Genomic DNA, 19177 nt, shown 5'->3' with positions numbered 1-19177 from the left:
TGTTTAGACATTTCATGAGCAACTTACGGCAGGTGCTTGAGACCAGATGTAACTGACTAAATAGTTTATTAGAATACGAAACTATCACATTTGGTAAATTTGATTTTAAAATGACTGTGTAATAAAATAGGATGGGAAGTGATTAATCAATGAATGAGTACAGCTCTTCTGTCATTTTATGATTGCTCTCTCTATGTGTAGGCCAACCCTCCATCATACGACAGATCAGAAGACCTAGCTTCACTACTCTATTTGAATGAATCCAGTGTAATGCACTGCCTGAGGCAACGCTATGGAGGGAACCTCATCCATACCTATGCTGGACCCAACATGGTGGTCATCAACCCTCTCAGCATGCCCTCCATGTACTCGGAGAAGGTAAGCTCAAGACTAATGAGCAAGGCCAGCCAAATTAATGGATTGCATTTATATATAGTGCATTAATGCCGGTTGTTTGTGAAAGAAAGTGTAGCTGTTTAGTTTAGTGTAGCAGTGTAATGATCACTTCGAGGGTTTGGAGGTGCTTTATGCTACAGCTAACTCTTCATTAGTCTCTCTTTATTTTTGTGCTTGTACATGTTTTAATCTCATATTCTGTTCCTGCTCACAAGGTGATGAACATGTTTAAAGGCTGCCGGCGTGAGGATTCAGCTCCTCACATTTACTCTGTGGCCCAGTCGGCCTACCGCAACCTGCTCACCACCCGACAGGATCAGTCCATTGTGCTGCTGGGCAGGTCTGGTAGCGGCAAAACCACCAACTGTCAGCATCTTGTCCAGTACCTGGTCTGCATTGCTGGCAGCACAGGAAAAATCTTCTCTGGTGAGTTTGTCCACAAAAGACAGGGGTAGGTGGACTACAAACCTCAAATATCTTATATTGGAATTTTACATGGTTTCTCAGGATTCTCAACCTAGTTAGAAAGAATTAAATAATAATTCATAATAATTAATAAACAAAATCATCATCTGATAAGTTCTCTTTTTTCAGTTAAACTTAAAAAAGAGAACTTATCACATGATGATTTTGTTTTTTAAGAATAAATGCTCAGGTTTGAATTTGAGCACAGGATAGCTTACACTGTCCAAGCCAGAACATCACAGCTGTACTGGTTTCAGTCTTTTGTTTTGCACAATCCTTATTCTCTACAACTTTTGAAATTAAGTATTACAGATGATAAAATCAGATAATTTTTAAGTGCTTTTTCTTCAATTACTAAATAGAAATAATTAACTAAACACAAGTAGGCTCAAATCCTGTTACTGACAGTGTGAGCCAGAGGTTTTTACACCAACAAGGATATGTAAGACAGACAGGCTGCGGTTTGAGTCAGGGCCTGGTTTGAGGACATATATAACATGTATAACAGTTATACACTGAAATGTCAGTATTGTCAGTGTCAGTGTAGCCAGTCCACACAATTTTCATCAGGTCTTTGTTTATAAAAGTATAATAAGATTTGGACAATGAGAATTATTAACAGGTAGAACAGAATTATGGGTTCTTTGTGAAACATTGATTGCTAGTTTGCAATGAATCATCAAATGATGGGACATCTTATCGTTTTGGTGACACAGCTGAGAAGTGGCAGGCAGTCTACACCATACTGGAGGCCTTTGGGAACAGCTCTACCACCATAAACACAAATGCCAGCCACTTCTCTCATGTTGTTTCCTTGGACTTCGACCAAGCTGGGCAGGTGGCCTCTGCCTCCATCCAGGTAACAAACACAAGTGCGCGCACACAGCTGATTAGCTTGTACTGTACCCTTTTTACAAAACTCTCTTTACTTCTTAGACAATGTTGTTGGAGAAACTGAGGGTGAGCAGACGACCTGAGGGGGAATCCACCTTCAACGTTTTTTACTACATGATGGCTGGAGCCGACAGCAGTCTCAGGTGACTCGTTGAGCCCTTTTTTGTACTGTTTAGTAACGTAGAGATTTTCTTTTGTTTTTTAAAAATAAAAAAATGATTTGATTTGGAAGAATTGTAGCGTTACAATAGGTTTTTCACAGTGTTTGTCATATTATTTCTTGATGTTTGTTTTCTTGACAAGTTTTCGTCACCTATTCTCTGTTTGCTATGGATAGGCATGTCTGGAAATTTCTGGACAGTGGCATAATATTCACTGTTTCACTGCTGTATGGCAGTGCAGTTGCATTGAAATGAAATTGTCAACAATCAGTATCACTGATTTTTTCAGTCATTGTATCATGGGAGCATATGTTACTTTAAAACCTGTATATACCTTACAGCATGAATGTACAGGCTCTTAATTCTATAGGCCACCCATTCCCAAAGTCAACAATCCTGTGGCCCACTTAAAACCCAGAAAATCCCTTGTGGTCCACCCACAATAACCAAAATACAAGAGGATGTGATGTATTTCCTTGAAATTTTTAGTCAAAACACAAACAATGCATGCTGTTGATTAAACTTTCTAATGCTTTGCAGCGTGTTAGGGCCTCCCACTGGGACCAAAACCTAGATACAGTGTCTGAAGAAACAAAACATATTAGCAATTTAACATTTTATGGTAATCAGGTGCCAATCAGGCAGCAGCATTGGTAGAGAAGATTTGGCAGGTTTTTCATGGGGGTAACCCATATACTCGATGCACAAATGCATTTTTCTTACAAATGTGGCAATGCTTACGGGGAAATAAACAGACTTTCCAGTGGTGTAATATTTATAGCTTTTTTTCTTTGTTACAACAAAGAAAAGAATCGACCAAACACTGATTTCGTTACTTTTTTAGGTAGCAAGTGTACATTCTGTGCTCGAAGTCTAAAAATGGGCAAGCTTAAGGATTTGAGTAAATTGTTGTCACTAGACGACTGCAGTTCTTGTGAGGTGTTCCTGGTTGACAGTCGTCAGTATCTATCAAATGTAGTACTTGGAAGGAACTGTAGTGAACATTGATCCTGTGATTTGCGTCATTGCGTTCTGTTTTTAATTACATTTAACAAATCTTCTCAACTTTTTTAGAATTGGGGTTTTACACTAAATATCTTTGCTAAGTCAGCAATTAAATTAGAAAGCTGTCTTAAAAGAAAATCATTGTCACATAATATGGATATTCTTCTGATATAACAAAAATACAACTACTCACATCAAGCTTACACATTTGTCTGGCACTGAGGAGCTTATGTTTCTAGTGTCTTTCCTCTCCTCCAGGACGGAGCTGCACTTTAACCACCTGGCTGAGAACAGTGCTTTTGGGATCCTGCCACAGACTAAGGTAATCACAGTAGATGGTAGATGTTAATAAAATGTGTGGATGAAAGCAACTGTTTATTGCAAAATTCCAGACTCCCTGCAGGGTTCAGTAAAGTTTGATTTGATCTGCTTCAGCCTGAAGACAAGCAGCGATCCTTGCAGCAGTTCACCAAGCTGCAGGCAGCCATGAAGGTGCTGGGCATCTCCAGTGAAGAGCAGAAAGCCCTCTGGCTTATCCTCGGTGCCATTTACCACTTGGGGGCAGCGGGCGCGACTAAAGGTAGGAACTCCCTTCCTCGTTGATTTTAAGTACATCAGATCTTGACTAGGGAGATGGTGTGATTATAGGGGAATAGGAGAAGATGTAATAAAAGGATAGCGTACAAATAGAAATCTACAGTGTATCACCAACTGCTACACCTGTCAGAAAAACAACCATACAGCAACTAGAACCCAAAAAATAAAAAAATGCACAGATATATTCTTCTTGTAGGGGTTGTGCAGTGTGTGAGTGTGAGAGAGAGTGTCCAGTGTGAGTGTAAGTGTTTAAGTGTCTTTGTCACAAAATGAACTTGAAAATGAGGGTAGGGGAAAATGGGCTCCAGGTGCCCAAGAACTGCCTGGCAGAGACCCCCCCAACACGGAAGACGTGTAAGCCATTCCAGACCACCAAGGGAGTGGGTCAACAACCATGTCAGAACAGCGAACCACACGCCCTGGAACCAACAAGTATGCCCAGGGAGGGGCAGCAGCATCCAGCAAGGAGCACTAGGGAGGGTGAACCTCTTTCCTCCAAGACCATATCTCACAGGGGCCAAGCCCCAGCAAGCCCCAGACCCAGCCATGCACACACACACACACAAACACATGGACCAGATTGTCATGGTCAAAGATCTGACCACCCTCATAACGTCTGGGTACTGACCAGTAAAATAAGGTTGTGAATACAAGCAGCTAAAAGGAATTTCCTCTGTAGGGAGGCTCGGCTGTATCTTAGACTTAAAGTTAGGAGCTTAGACATCTGGAGAAAGATTGTAGTAGAGCCACTGGCAGTGTTGGGGAGTAATGGAATACATGTACCGCCGTTACGTATTTAAAATACAAAATATGAGTAACTGTATTCTGTTACAATTACCGTTTAAAAAGGTGGTATTCAGAATACAGTTACTTTGTTGAAATAAAGGGATTACACGGCGGCCTTTTCCTGTTCCATATGTTAGGCTGTCCCCTCTCTATTTTTGGTAATTCCACGCCGGTGGAAACCCAAACAAAACACGCATTAAGAGGCTCAAATGCCTGGGTCTCAAGCCCATGTCACCTCTACTTGCGTCCCGCAAAATGACGTGACGAAATATTTAAATAAACTATTGTTCAAAAAATTATTTAATATGAAGGCAATACAGGCATAGCCCTAAAGAATGTAGCCTCATGGGCAGTGTAGCCCAGCTGTAAGTACACTGTGTTCGTGTTTTCCTCTGAAACAATAAGCTCCGTTGGAGCAGCCTTTCAACGCCTCTCTCTGTCTCTCGCTAGCAAACTTGACCCAGGCAACAAAGTAAAGTTTTCAGCTATGAGCCCGACACGAACCCGACGTATTAGCCAGAGGTCGCTTTACTACGGTTCGGAGCTGTGGACCTGTTTTATATATGCACAGAATAGTTTTCTATACGAGATCACTGCAAAAAGTGCAGCCTTACCTAATGTCCACCTACTGTTACTCATTTATATTAAGATTTAAAAATGTAGCTGGTATTGGTATGATGAGTAACCTTCAGTAATAGTAATAAATCACACAGCTATAGTACATTCATGTAGTTGTAAAAAGCATGATAATATATTAAATAATCCAAAGTATTCAGAATACGTTACTCTCATTGAGTAACGTAACGGAATACGTTACAAAATACATTTTGGGGCATGTAATCTGTAATCTGTAGTGGAATACACTTTAAAAGTAACCTTCCCAACACTGGCTATGTCCATGGTGCTGATGTAAGCTATAGGTGACGGTTTCTCTTTGTGTATAATATACACAATATATATGACAACATATATATACACTGTATATATATGTTGTCATATATATGATAACCATGTTCAGTGGAATCATAACAAAACACCCACATTTCTGTTTTGTAACGCAAAACAATTATAAATCTGAACAGAGACGGCGTCTGAGGTTGTGTTGATGCCCAAATTCTTTCATATTTATTCCTCTAAAGTAAGACAACTGTAGCCCTTTATAAGATTTATTTAATTAAACCCTTTATTAATGTTCTGGCTTGTGCGGCTCCCGTTACAAGCATGAAAGACACGTGCATATGAGAGGTGTCATCATCTCCTGTGAGACAAATTTAACAAAGATCTGTGACAAAACTCAGCGAGAAAACAATAAACTGGAAGTGTAAAAACACCTTTTTACTGTTCTTTGAGGTAAATCCCAACATTTATGATTTTCTGCAGCCTGTCCTGGTAGCTGCCATTCATAAGGATTATTTCTGCAGAAAAAGAATGACATGATGCATTAAATGCCCTCTTTTATGTGAGCAGAAGCAGATGCAGAAGAAGTTAACCACCGATGTGATAGCCATCTCTGTCATGGCCAGCTCTGACTGAGGTTTTAGGTTTTGTCGAAACCCTTAATGAAAACAAAAGCCAGTCTGTGCTGATCTTCCTATATACGCAAAAACTTTATTCTCAGTCAGAATAAAGAATAAAATTTACAGTAAGAGTAAACAGTCGACTTTTCAAAAGAAGTTAATGGTCTGTAGAAACGTCTGTGTTTGTTTGTGTGTCAATAAAAAAAGCGTGTAAATACATAAAGTGTTAAATACCGTTTTCACTGCTCCATTTTCACGGGAGAGAGTTCGGTAAGGGGATCCCACACTAAATCAGCAGTGAAAGTGTGAAAGTGTGCATATGCGTTCCACAAGCAGCTTGAGCTTTGTTCTGTCTTAGATAATCCACAAAGAATTTCATTCTATTTCACATTTTAGTCTGGATTATTAAAATGCAATGTCTTGTATAATCATTTTCAAAAGAAACTGATATGCGCAAAATCCATCGTTTTACGCGCGACTCCTTACATCGCCATGATTAGTTACATGGTCACAACAAAATTACGGCCTGTTTTGCACAACAAACAAACAAACAACAACAAAAAACTGAAGTGTCATCGTGTCCGTACTGCTGAATAAAATGCATATTTTCCTTTACATTTGTTTTACTTCTCATAGTTGGGTTTCATTTGGAATTTCCTTTGGAACTCCAAGCGCTTTAGAAAGACTGGAAAGTGGGAAGTTTGCATGGATCACATCACGGTCTTCCTCGCCTCTCAGTCAAAGGTCCTGATGAACTCTAGCTATGCCCACTGGTCTGTGCCGAAAGTCACTAGTTGAGGCAGTTTGGGCATCTTCTTAGTAAGCCTATTGGCCACCAACCTTTGAAGGTTTGTTGGGCACACCGAACTGGTAGGAGACAGCAGGGTAGACCCAGAACTTGTGTAAAGTGAACTGGAAAGTTTTGCTTGGGAGAAATTTGGTTGAAATATCCCGCTTACCCTGCTGCCACTAGAGTGAGCACTGATCCACTCCAAATAAAGTAAGACCTGAAACTTGCAATGTCATCCTGCTTAATAGGGAAAAGGTATATGGAAAAAGGAGGCCATGGATGACAATATGTTAACAACAAACTGGCAAAAAGTCTAAAATGAATTTGTACCAAATGGGCAGTCTAAAATCTATATGCCATATTTGACTTGTCCCTTTAACATGATCCTCCTACGTATGTAATTTTAGTTGTTTTAGATTGTAAGGACGACTTGAAATGAAGATGTGCATATCCTGCATTTGGTTTTATACTTATATGCAAGTTTCCCAACAACTGATTTATTGATTTTCCCAGCTTCTCTGCACTGCACTGACCTGATTACTTAATGCCAGCATGTCTCTGTTCAAATTACAATCAACTGTAAGGCATCAAATGTGAATTCTTCTTGCAGAAGTGGGAGAAAAATTGTTTTTAAGTCAAATTTACTTTCTACCACCAGCCACTAGGTGTCATGTTTGACATATGAATGTACTGCTCTCAGTCAGAGGCACGCTGACTACAGAGGCAAAAGGGAATGCAGATTTTTTCCATTAGATGCCGTTTAATGTGGCTTTTTCCAAAATGTTTCAGCAGTCCACAGTTAATTCCCCTAGAACTTTTAGAAGTCCAGGTATGTTGATCAAATCCTACATTGTGTTCTGTTTTTATGTATGACATCCAAACAGTTTTTGAAGTTGAGTTTTAGTTTAATCACTAGTCATATATTTGAGGTTTTACTGTATATAAGTAGAAGGTCCCTTAACTTTAAAATTGTGCCGTCTGAAAAAGAAAGCATACCTGCACAGAAAATAAGATGGAGCGCAACAGAATACATTTATTTTATATTTGGATGTGACTACTTTACAATCACTACCAATTTAAGTGCCAACTTTAATTTATTTGCAAAATTGTGTCTCCATAACTGGAAGTGATTACCCTTGCACGTATTTATTGATTTTTCTCCTCATTGCAGCAATCTCAATGTGGTGGCTGTGTGAAGTGTTTCCTTCTGTTTTTTGGGTCGTATGGGTTCAATGTCAGGTGGCGATGGATGCTCCAACATAAAACTGGGGACAGTAAAAGTCATCTTTTTACATGTTTTTGCTGAAATGCACACTTACTTCAAAGTGACATCAGTCATAGTATAGAAAGTCTTTTGTGACTTGAATAATTTTTAACGTCAATAGTCTGCACTGACAGTGACTTTACTTGAAGGACATTCTTTATGCTTGGACCGTTTTCTTTTAGTCCTGAGTATCATTTCCTCTCCACTGGTGTGAAACAGGGGTTTGGGGTGCTATCAGTCACATTTCTCAGCCAGCTGTTCCAAAGCATAATGATGTGTTGTCAGTGTTGTTGAATGCTAATGTTCATGTTTTCCTGTGTCTGTGATGATGTGATGAATCCTTAAACTATTATCTCTAACACCCCCCCCCCCCCCCCCCCCCCCTCTCTTTTTACTTGCATGTTTGCATGCTGCGCCATATCAAACACAGATGGAGATGAAGGTAATGGGAAAAAAACAACACACGACTTGTTGACCCTTTTTTTAACCTAAAAAACCTTATGTCAGAGCCTCTCCTGTTTGTTTTCTGTCTGTATGCCTTTATCATTCTCTTCAGCCATTAGCATTTTTATTGTTTCTGCTCCTCCTCTTTCTCTCTTGTGTTTTTTGTGTTTTCTTCATTACGGCTCTCCCATCTCCTTGCATCGCCTTTTCCTTTTCTCTAAGATGAAAATCAGAACTTCACTGTTTCTTTAAACCGCCCTCTCTCATACCTCCCCTGTCACCTCATTCGACTTCTGTCACACTACTACAATTCTGAAACAAACAAAGTAAAACTTGTACATTTTCAAATCTCTTGTTTGTGTTTTAGCTCTCTACCACAGACCTTGTATTTCCCAGATTAACCTGGACCCTGTTGGGTTCTCTGGTTCTGTGTCGCTTTGATTGGCTGTATGTCGCTGGTGTTGTCATGATTCTTTGGTTTATTCTAACACACTGGCTTTGATTGAGGTTCCGACCAAGTGGAGATGCTCTCCTCTTGCAGATAATTGTGCAAAAACAGATTGAGAGTTAGGATTAAACATGATTAGCTGTCATCTCCATCACATATCTAAGAACACACCAGCCTCACACAGCTTTTCCGTTTCTCACAGTAGAGATTTCCATATTTATGTTTGGAGTCGTGGGGACAGAACACAAACATGATGTGCTAAAACCCACACAGCAGAGGACTCTTGGTGTTTAAGGTGGGATCATAACTGGATCCTACTTAAATATTTTAAAGATTTTTAAAACATTGATTTCATTTATTGACATTAAAATATTTAAGTGTCTCTAATTTTTACTGTCAGTGTATGTGCTGCAAAGTGTCAACATGAAACTATTCTGTACTGACTTTAAGTATTTTAGTAAAAATAATTTACATCACGTCAACTGCAAGATATTCACCAGTTGACTTTTAGAGCCACCAGTGTTCAGCATTAATTCAGCATTACACATTGCACAAAGAAATGCTGCCTTTCTCTCTTTGTCTATGCCGTTGACAGCATATAATACAGTATAGTTGTGGTATTATAATAATACATTCTTCAGGAGTCTGCTGTCGTGTTTTGGATGGGGTAAAGTGATATTATACAGTAAATCAGTACTAGACTGTACTGTACACCTCATGACATCTTTCATTAAGAGAATAGATACTTTTTAGTCCTTCTAGTGAGTCCATCACAAAAGTTGCCTTTGTTGATGGCAGTAGTTGGGGTCTGGAAAATTTCTCATTCACTCTGCCACTTTCAGGAGATGAATTATCATTATGCAGTTAAATCTTGATATAAGAGATATCCCACTCAAGTATAAGAATCAAGTCAACATTCATTTCCTTTTAGGGAACTCCTCTAAATCATAGATGCTGATATGACTGCGTTACTGCGTTAGAGAAGCGCTAAATGTTCCATTACTGCAGAATCTCAAGCTCAGTTGTCGTTTCATTTCAACTGACAGTTTTTGCACTTTTCAGCATTGTTTTTTCACATCTGGGACAACTCCTGTCAAAGGCAGAGAACATCTCTTTTGGTTAAATAGAGGTGCCAAGCGAAGTGTTTACCAGGTAGAAGGCCAGGACCATCGTTGAAATTGAATTTGTATTTTAACAGTTACAGTCTGAGGTCTTGTCAGCTGTACTGAACCTCAGCAGAGCTGATAGTTGTACTGGATTTGGATACTGGAGTGTCACAGAAATGAAATCTTGCCTAAATTTGCAACAGACGGTAGAAATAGTAGTTTTGATCTACAGTAATTGTATACTTACACTTGCTCTTCATTTTTACTGTACATGTTATCTTCGTTGCCTTTCTTCTTCTAGCTCTTTGTTTTAGAATTTGAACTCATTCATGCTTTACTTGTAGTGGGACGTCGGCAGTTTGCTCGTCATGAATGGGCTCAGAAAGCGGCCTACCTGTTGGGCTGCACCTTGGAGGAGCTATCTTCATCTATTTTTAAGCATCAGGCCAAAGGACTGCAGCATTCTACCTCATTCAGAGGACCACCAGATGAGGCTAGCCATGGTGATGGCTTAGGTAAAAATACTGCAAACGTTGGAATTTCCATTTATGTTGAATTATTGCTAAAAGGGTTCCCATTGTTGATATGATCATTTTTTCTTAGATGCAGACCACATTTTGCTTGTTTTCAGCTGCTGTTTAAAAACTGAGTCTCATGAAAAAAACATAAAACGTGCATCTCATCTGTCTCTCAGGCCCTAAAGTCACAGCTCTGGAGTGTTTGGAGGCCATGGCATCAGGACTTTACTCTGAGCTTTTCACACTTGTCATCTCCCTTATTAACAGGTTAGCTGTCAGCATTTACCTCAAATTCTAGTACTACAATATTCATATTCAATTTGGACTTATATAAAATAGCTAGATCATTCATGAATTCATCTTGCCAGATAAGCGCTGCACTTTAGATTTTTTTTGTAAAATATTTAAAACATTCACCTTCAAATATTGTAAGAATGAATTGGTATATAAATATAATTTTGACACTGGGAAGCTGCAGACTGCTTGATTAGTCAAAGCTTCTTCACTAAAGCCTGCTGATGCATCTGTGTCCCTCAGGGCCCTGAAGTCTAGTCAGCACTCTCTGTGTTCTCTGCTGATCGTTGACACTCCGGGTTTCCAGAACCCTCGGCTGGCTCATCAGCAGAGGGGAGCCACTTTTGAAGAGCTCTGTCACAACTACACCCAGGAGAGGCTACAGACTCTGTTTCATGAACGGACCTTTGTCAAGGAATTGGAGAGATACAAGGAGGTGCAGCTGGAACAACAGAGCTTAACACTTGGGAGGGACAGAACATATACATATTTCATGCACTGATTTTAAGGACGACTTAATAATTACATGTAGTCAAACACAGATGTCTATTTTTTCTGGCGTCTGCCTGTACCGATAATTCTCAACTAATTAAAATTTTTAGGATTTTAGATGCACTGGAGATCAGTTCATTGGTGCTCCACAGCAGTAAAGAATTTGACCTCAGTACTCCAGATAATCCACAGGATACTCGGGGTTTAGAAAATTTCTACTTCTACTGTAGTTCCAATGCAAGTGGTTCACATCAAGATCTGTGGTTTCTACGAGTAATTGAGCTTCAAAACTTGAATAAATACACAAAAACTCAAATGTTGAGAAATTGGTGGTGTCAGTAAAAGCATTTCTATGTGTAGTTTACAGCCTCGCCCTGTGCTTGTGTGGGTTTCCTCCAGGTAAGCTTGCACAGACCAAAGACCCTACAATAATGCAGAGAAAACCCCCAACAATCAAATGTCCAGTTTAAGAAATTTCCAAAACTTTTTATGTACTCAACCCAATCTATAGCTTTAGTAACTGCTGATTTCAAGATTGAGATGAACAGCTGCACTTGATTTTCCTTTTTTTATTTTTTATGAGCTCATCTTCTGCTGGTACATGTCTTGTAGGTTACTAACCTGAGTTTCTGTCCCCTCCTGCATCTAGGAAAACATAGAACTTGCTTTAGATGACATAGAGTCCAACACCTCACTGTCTGTAGCAGTTATTGATCAAGCCTCAACCCAAGCTCTGGTAAGCAACCCTCACTACACTCTGCTTTGCTTTCACCTGGAATCAGTTGTGAGAAATATGCTGTGTTAACAGCACAGATTAAAGTTGTGTTTATGTTCAGTGGAGCATTGAGGTATTTAGGTCCAGATTCAAGGGCAGTTTATCTGGGCCTGAATTTCAGTCATTATTCAGGGAGACATTAATGCAAATGAAGCTGTAGCCAAATGAGCACCCCAGAGTACCACTGAGCCAGCAAATAGCTCTTTTCATCACTGCTGGCAAATGCAAATAGTTCTAGGTCCATGGCCAATCTAGCAAAGCAGGCATCAATATGTGCTGAAGCCAGAGGACCTGAGATCTGGGACAGAAAACTCCCCCTACTCTTCTTGAGACTGAAATTAGATGTAACATAAAAGAGTTTTCAAAGCATGCTTAGCCTAAATGCTTGTCAACTTGTTGTGATGGTTGGTTCCATATTTTCTTGCTGTTTCTTTCATTTCCTTTAGGATTTTGTCTGAGATCAGCACTATTGATTAGAATCAAATTTGTGATGTGTTTTCTCTTTGAAGCTTGAAAGAGTCTCCTTTTCTCTCCACTCGTTGGTTCCCTTTTTACTAAAAGTCTGTGTTGTTAGCAGTACAAGTATTTGCAGCATTTGGTCTGTGTAGATGGTCCTGCAGTCTTGATGGAGACAAGTACTAGATTCCAGCTTCCTTTTGTGTTGGACTGTGTTGAATGTATTAGATGATTTATATAATGGTGTGTATTTTTATTTGAAGTGAGAGTAGAACAACAAACCTGTAATTATGTAAGAGTAGCAAATGTCTGTTAACCATAATAACTGACATTTGATACCATCAGCAACGTTGTTTTTCATGCCAAACTGTTGATCGTTCTAGTTTTCAAGACACCTAGAGACAATCAAATCCCCCAAATATTAGCTGAAATGCTTTAAGCTGCATCCATATTGGAAGCAGTTCACAGCAACCAGAGGCCACACAACGTAAATGACATTCTGTGACTACAGGAAAAATAACAAAATAACCACTCGAGATACGTTTCTCCAGGCAAGTGGTTGACGCAGTTATCAGTGCGCGAGCAGGATCCTGTTGTTTGACATATGACTAGGTAGTAAATAAATTAGATGGTTACCCAGGCAACCCGTACCTGGAACATTAAGGAAACAGGTGTCAGCTTCAAAGCGAGTGTGGTGCTTTAGCAGCAAAGACTACAGAATGGATTCCTTTTTGCTGGCATGTGTGAATCTGAGGTCAGTTTCTAATGGTTCAACTGAATTCAAATGAACTCTTAGGACTAGATTGACAGTGAATGTTCTGACCTACAATCACTAAAGATTTTAGAAGTTTCTGCAACTGATCCTCTTTATGATGGACTTACACATTATGTACACACATCCTCAGATAATACAGTGCTCAACCACAAACAAAATCACTCTGTCAAGCTGCCCTGGTCTTTCAAGGCAAGGAATCTGTAGACTGAAGGTGTTAGCGTCACAAGGCCTCTGTAGATCAAACTTTTATCTTGTTTCCAATCCTGAACAATCAGGTGGTACAGATATTACACCAACATAAACACCAAGGTCCTCTGCCTCTGGTGCCTTTTTTGTTCCATCTTCCACTGCTCTGTGGCACATTTCAGGCTCCCACATGTCCATCGTAGGCGTTTTGGCAAAGGTCATGGGTCTGCAAAGGCATTCTCACCACTGTGTGGCTAACAGCCCTCATATGCAGCGAGATGCATATGTGCATAATCTGGTACCTTTTTTCCTAATCATAACCAGCTTGAAGGATTTTAAGCAACTACAGAAGACTTTCGGTGAGCTTGAACCACACAGCTTGTGCTCCACCAGGCCATCAATGGAACTACACCACACTGCCACTGTCCTTTTGAGTGGAATCATAATAATTTTGTGTCTGTGTTTGTGTGTGATGTCAAGTAGTGACCAACAAATTATTTCAATTTATCTGAAGAGGAATTAAAATAATGTTGTTGATCTTTTTGAGGTAGCACCGCATCGTGTTACACAAATATGAGTCTGTCCAATACCTTTAGCTTTAGTTAATAGCTGCATTACTAATGACACCCAGAAGAACAGTAGACATGGAAACACACTGTGACTCAATTTTGATTAAACAATACAGGTGGTGCATTTGTATCTAGCTTGTGATCTCTGTTCAAATTACAGCAAACTCTTTTTAATCTCTGTAAGTGATTCGAATGACACTTTAGCAGATAATGTGTTTTCAGCAGCACAATCCTAAGCCTCTTCTTTGATTTGGAAAGCCTTTAAGAGTCAGCTAACTTTGTATTTTCATTATAAGCGGCCTGTCTGCACAGGTTTCATATTTTTATGTAGAAAGCCTCATCTCTGCTAGGTCCACAAATTCAACAATTTAACAAAACAGTGCAGGATTTAAACTTTGTACTGACAAGAGGAGTAGTTTTATAATCAGCTGTTAAGGTTGTGAAAGCCTATATCCAAGTAATCACTCAAGCTTTTGTGCTGCACTGTTTTCTTTTTATATTGTTAGATTTTGGGTGCTAATTTACTAGCATTAATTGAACATTGATTTCTAAGTAGAATGACAGGCATTCAGAAATGCTTGTGGAAGGCTTATTCTGCATTTGTACAGAATTCGTTTTATTTGCTTGCTTCTAACTTAAATATATGAGCTGTATGATTTTCAGTGCACAGTTGGAAAGCTCACTCAAGTCTGATTTGTGTGACTGACAATTTTTAAAAGATGGGAGGAAATCTTCTTAAAAGTAGAAAATTAAATGAAAGGGCCAATCCTTGCACTTTAGTTTAAATCAGTACTGTAGTGTTCAGCTTTGAAGGTTTGGGAGGACATTAGAATGCCCTTGATTGAGTCTTTATGAAAAATGCTGAACAAACCTTAAGGACAAATTTGTCTAGAGCAACAGCAGCTTACTGTAGGTGGAGATTTGCCATGTGGAAATTCACTGTCTCTAAGGTTTGAAGGAGTAACAGAAATTGGTCCAATCCATGCTACCCAAGGCCTCCATGTTTATATAGTGACATCAGATGATGGTGCTGACAGTCAACTCCACAGCTCCAAAGCAACCTTTAATCTTGAGAGCAAAAATAAAAAATGTTTTTACTTTCTTTATTTTGTTTTTGAAAAAAGAAAGCAAAACACAAACATCTCTTGTCAGGTATTTGGCTGCTTAGTACCCAGTCACTGTCCTCTGATGAAAGTGACAGATAACGACTTCTATATTGTCTTTCCTTGATCTGTCCAAATAAAAAAGACATTTTCGCCTGCCTTTGTTCATCACAGGTTCGTACTCTAGCCAGGACAGATGAAGCTCGAGGCCTTCTGTGGCTCATGGAGGAGGAGGCTGTTCAGCCAGGAGGTTCAGAGGAAACCATGCTGGAGAGACTCTTCAGCTACTATGGCTCTGCACAGGGAGAAAACAAAGGTGAACACTCAAACACGTAGCTGTCCCTTAACGCAATCAGTCGAGGCTTTCTGAAGAAACAAATAGACAACACTGATACACCATGGCAGAATATTTCCATTCTGTTGCAGGAGCTAATCTACTTCTGCGAGGAGAGAAGCCCCACCTCTTCCTGCTGGGCCACAGCCATGGGACCAATTGGGTGGAGTATAACACCCAAGGCTGGTTGAACCATGCCAAGCACAACCCTGCTGCCCAGAATGCTGCAACCCTGCTGCAGGACTCCCAGAAGTATGATGCCTCTGTCTATACATGAACATCATCCAGTTTAATAGAACAATGTATGAAGTGATTGGTCATCACCGCTGTTGTTTTTAAGCTGCACGTGCCCTGATGGAGTTGCTAGTAGTGGATTTGAATTAACTGGTTACGTAAGAAGAAAATAAAACTATGTCCTGTACTAATAGAATTACATTTGTCCGATATAGAGAACATATAAATGTACATTACAGTACACTGCATGTGAACTTGTGAAAGAAATGCCCAATTTATTCTTGCATTGCCTGGATTTATCTCAGTTTCTGTCATGTTAGGCCTGCCTTTCCACCTCTGGGGGCTCTGTGTTCTCTTGTCTTTAGTTCATATGCACTCATTTCAGTCTGTCTGTAAATTTTATGGTTTCAGTCACTCAAAAAAACATAATATGCTTGACAAGGGGAAGAATGTAGAGTTTAATCAAATGTTTCCAGTATGATCTTACTGCTACAATCCACAGTTCAACCATGAATGAAGTCAATATATTTTGTACTGTAGGTTATGAAATCAATGGCTCTTTGTCTATAAAGTCTTGGGAACATTTGCCTTACTGTCTTGCAAAAGGGAATACACACTCTACTTAAGTATAGTCTAGCTAAAGCAATTAATTTGCTCTAAAAAGACAAAAATTGCAGGGACAATATCTAACTTAGCAGCTTTTCAAAATCTGTTTCAGACCTTTAGCAGTCATAAGGTGAGTGTTTGACACCATGAGGCAACAGAGTGAACCAAAGAGTGCAGCAAGGAGCCTGTCAACATATGGCTCTCAAAACTATAATATGGCACTAATGCTATCAGATTGATTTCTTTATATTGTCTTGTGAATTCTTGGATGCTAGTGATGTGGATTTGTACAAACCCTATCATCTTTCTGCCACTGCAGGAAGAACATCAGCGCGCTGTTCATGGGCCGGGCCAGTGGAGCCACCGTGTTGTCGGGCTCCATCGCCGGTCTGGAGGGCAGCTCCCAGCTTGCCCTGCGGCGAGCCACTAGTATGAGGAAAACCTTCACTACAGGTGTGGCTGCTGTCAAGAAGAAGAGTCTGTGTATCCAAGTGAAACTCCAAGTGGTAAGTGGATGAGAGTGTGGTTAAAAGGTACGAAAACACAACAGGCACCAACCACCTTGTGGCTGCAGCTCAGTGCAGCTGCTTTGGCAATGGAGCTGCACACCTATGGCACCTCTGCCATAGGTGTGCATTGAAGATCTTGCGGACCGGGGCCTCTGCCAGGCGTTCCCAGCGCACCCTCACTATATATGCACATTAAGGTCATGCAGTTCCCACCACCTGACCCAACTCACCACCTGGTGATTAGTTGACAGCTCAGCCCCTCTTTTTAGCCAATTGTCCAAAACATATGGCCGCATCTCTGGTGAAACAATTATAAAATCTATCCTCGACCTCCGGCCTAGGGTGTACTGATGCCAAGTGCACTTATGGACACTCTTATGTTTGAACATGGTGTTCATTATGGACAAACTGTGGTTTGCACAGAAGTCCAACAACAAAACACGGCTCTGGTTCAGATCCGGGAGGCCGTTCCTCACAATCATTCCCCTCCAGGTCTCGCTGTCTACATGAACATTGAAGTTCTCCCAGTAGGACAACAGTCCCCCCTTCTGTTGCTTTTGTAATACTTGTTAAGGCAGTGACGCTTAACTCTCTACTATTTTCATAGCTTGTTGTTGCATGAAGTCTTAGAACTGGAAACTGATATCTGATATAATCTCTTTATTTTTAGGATGCTCTGATTGACATGGTGCGGCGTTCTAAGGTTCACTTCGTCCATTGCCTACTGCCCAAAGTAGAGGCAGTAGGAGGAGGTGATTACCGTATGGCTCATGGAGAGAGCCCTGACTCGGGTCTTATGACTCTGGACGTGAGCCTCCTGAGAGCTCAGCTCCGAGGATCCAAGCTGCTAGATGCTCTGCGCATCCACAGGCAAGGTAACTACTTTGCAGTGTTATATGTATGTAATTTCAACACTCTTTCCAGTCACTGTTATGCTGATGACAGAACCACGTTTCAGTTTAATTTGATCTGGGGTTAGGGGTTAAAGTACCCCAATGTAAGACTGTCCCATAGACATTCATACTATTGTCTGTCTGTTGGCTGTTGATAAAGTTCTAGCCTTTCCACCAGCTGCAGATGCTACTTTAACTTTGGTGTTCTGAGTTTGTGTGCTCTCTTCTCTGTTCTGCCTCTCTGCCTCTAGGTTATCCTGACCACATGGTTTTCTCTGAGTTTCGAAGGCGCTTTGATGTTCTGGCACCTCATCTAACCAAGAAGTATGGCCGCCACTACATTGTCACAGATGAGAAGAGGGTGAGTGCAGAGTTAGCATGATACTTGCAGTTCTGCTGTGAGTAGTTGGACTGTGACTGCTGATATAACGAAAAGTGCTCTCTTGTCAACATCCTTAGCTGTTCGTATATTAAGATACAATGTAATCATTTGCCTTGGTTTAATCAGAATAAATCATTCACAAGGGGAAATTGTTTTGTAAAATTTGCTCAGGATTGTGGGAGATGTAAGGTTATTTAAGAGTACCTGAAATCCACTGTTAAAGTGATGTGGTGTAAATGTGGGATAAATAACAGGAAATGTTACTTTCAGATTGATCATTTATGTTCTTGTGAGTCTTTTGCCTGTAAGTGAAATACTTACTCATGGGGATATCTTTTGTCTTTTTTTCACACCACAAAATCACGTACAGTGTAGAAAGGATGAAGTCTGGACATGCGGTGTTTCCCTCTTTGCCCTCCACACTTGAGTCTGTGAACACAATCCATTTATTCTTCCTCTTCTCTTACCGCTGTCCTGGCTCTCCCGCTCTTGTGTATAATTAATTATAATTGTGGGGGATGGCAGCATTCAGCCACTGTACTGAATAATTACTGATGGTGGGAACAGTTCTTTGTTTCCTCTTCTCTCTGTCTTCCCATCCATTCCCTTGTGTCTTTTTTGTCTCGTTATCTTTCAATTTCTTTTGTATAGGTGGCAGAACAGTTTAGGAACATCCCCGGGCATATGATTAATGTCTTCCCTACATTTATTTAGCGAGTATATAGCATTTTTGCACTAAGGTCTGATTAGTCTTACGACGATACTGTGAGAAAACATATCTACATTAAGATCCTCTGTACCTCATGTCTTGTCTCAAAAGGTGCAGAATCTGTTTTCTAAGAATCAACATTTTGTTTTGTTTTGTAAAAAGAAAAAAAAAACTTAAACAAGGACATCAGACGCACAGATGTGTAAAATCTCGTGCTCCTTTACACTGCTCTATACTACACTGGCAGTGAGGAGGCTCAAAGTTTCTTGAAGATGAGCTTAGAGAGGATATCCCACTCAAAGAGTACTAATGCTACGCAGGTCTCTTTATTTGAAAAGGAAGATGGATAGAAGGTGTTGGTGTGAGATAGATTACTTTAGCCAGATTTAATTGGACGATAATACAATTTTTTTTTTCACAGAGGGAGAAAGCAAGAGAGAGAGGGTTTGGTTTGCTGAGTCTGTCGGAC

At 40.1% G+C, this 19177-nt stretch overlaps 1 protein-coding gene across 7 annotated transcripts in view; it reads left to right on the top strand.

Annotated features, from left to right (window-relative positions):
• Window positions 1–19177, top strand: part of myo18ab (myosin XVIIIA b) — a 124612-nt gene that overhangs the window by 44295 nt on the left and 61140 nt on the right. For all 7 annotated transcript variants that reach the window (XM_085371671.1, XM_085371672.1, XM_085371669.1 and 4 more), the window contains 15 exons: window positions 202–378; window positions 612–822; window positions 1578–1720; window positions 1798–1898; window positions 3180–3243; window positions 3357–3501; window positions 10218–10388; window positions 10568–10658; window positions 10929–11121; window positions 11827–11913; window positions 15216–15357; window positions 15468–15627; window positions 16535–16721; window positions 17395–17599; window positions 17869–17978. In XM_085371671.1, coding sequence (XP_085227797.1) covers window positions 202–378; window positions 612–822; window positions 1578–1720; window positions 1798–1898; window positions 3180–3243; window positions 3357–3501; window positions 10218–10388; window positions 10568–10658; window positions 10929–11121; window positions 11827–11913; window positions 15216–15357; window positions 15468–15627; window positions 16535–16721; window positions 17395–17599; window positions 17869–17978 — 2187 coding nt within the window. The remainder of the gene's footprint in view (window positions 1–201; window positions 379–611; window positions 823–1577; window positions 1721–1797; window positions 1899–3179; window positions 3244–3356; window positions 3502–10217; window positions 10389–10567; window positions 10659–10928; window positions 11122–11826; window positions 11914–15215; window positions 15358–15467; window positions 15628–16534; window positions 16722–17394; window positions 17600–17868; window positions 17979–19177) is intronic.

This window comes from Diplotaxodon limnothrissa, linkage group LG14 (assembly GCF_057381915.1).
Source record: "Diplotaxodon limnothrissa isolate DT_005_m linkage group LG14, D_limnothrissa_male_GT1.1, whole genome shotgun sequence".
NCBI lineage: Eukaryota > Metazoa > Chordata > Actinopteri > Cichliformes > Cichlidae > Diplotaxodon > Diplotaxodon limnothrissa.
This window is presented reverse-complemented; position numbering and strand designations above follow the sequence as displayed.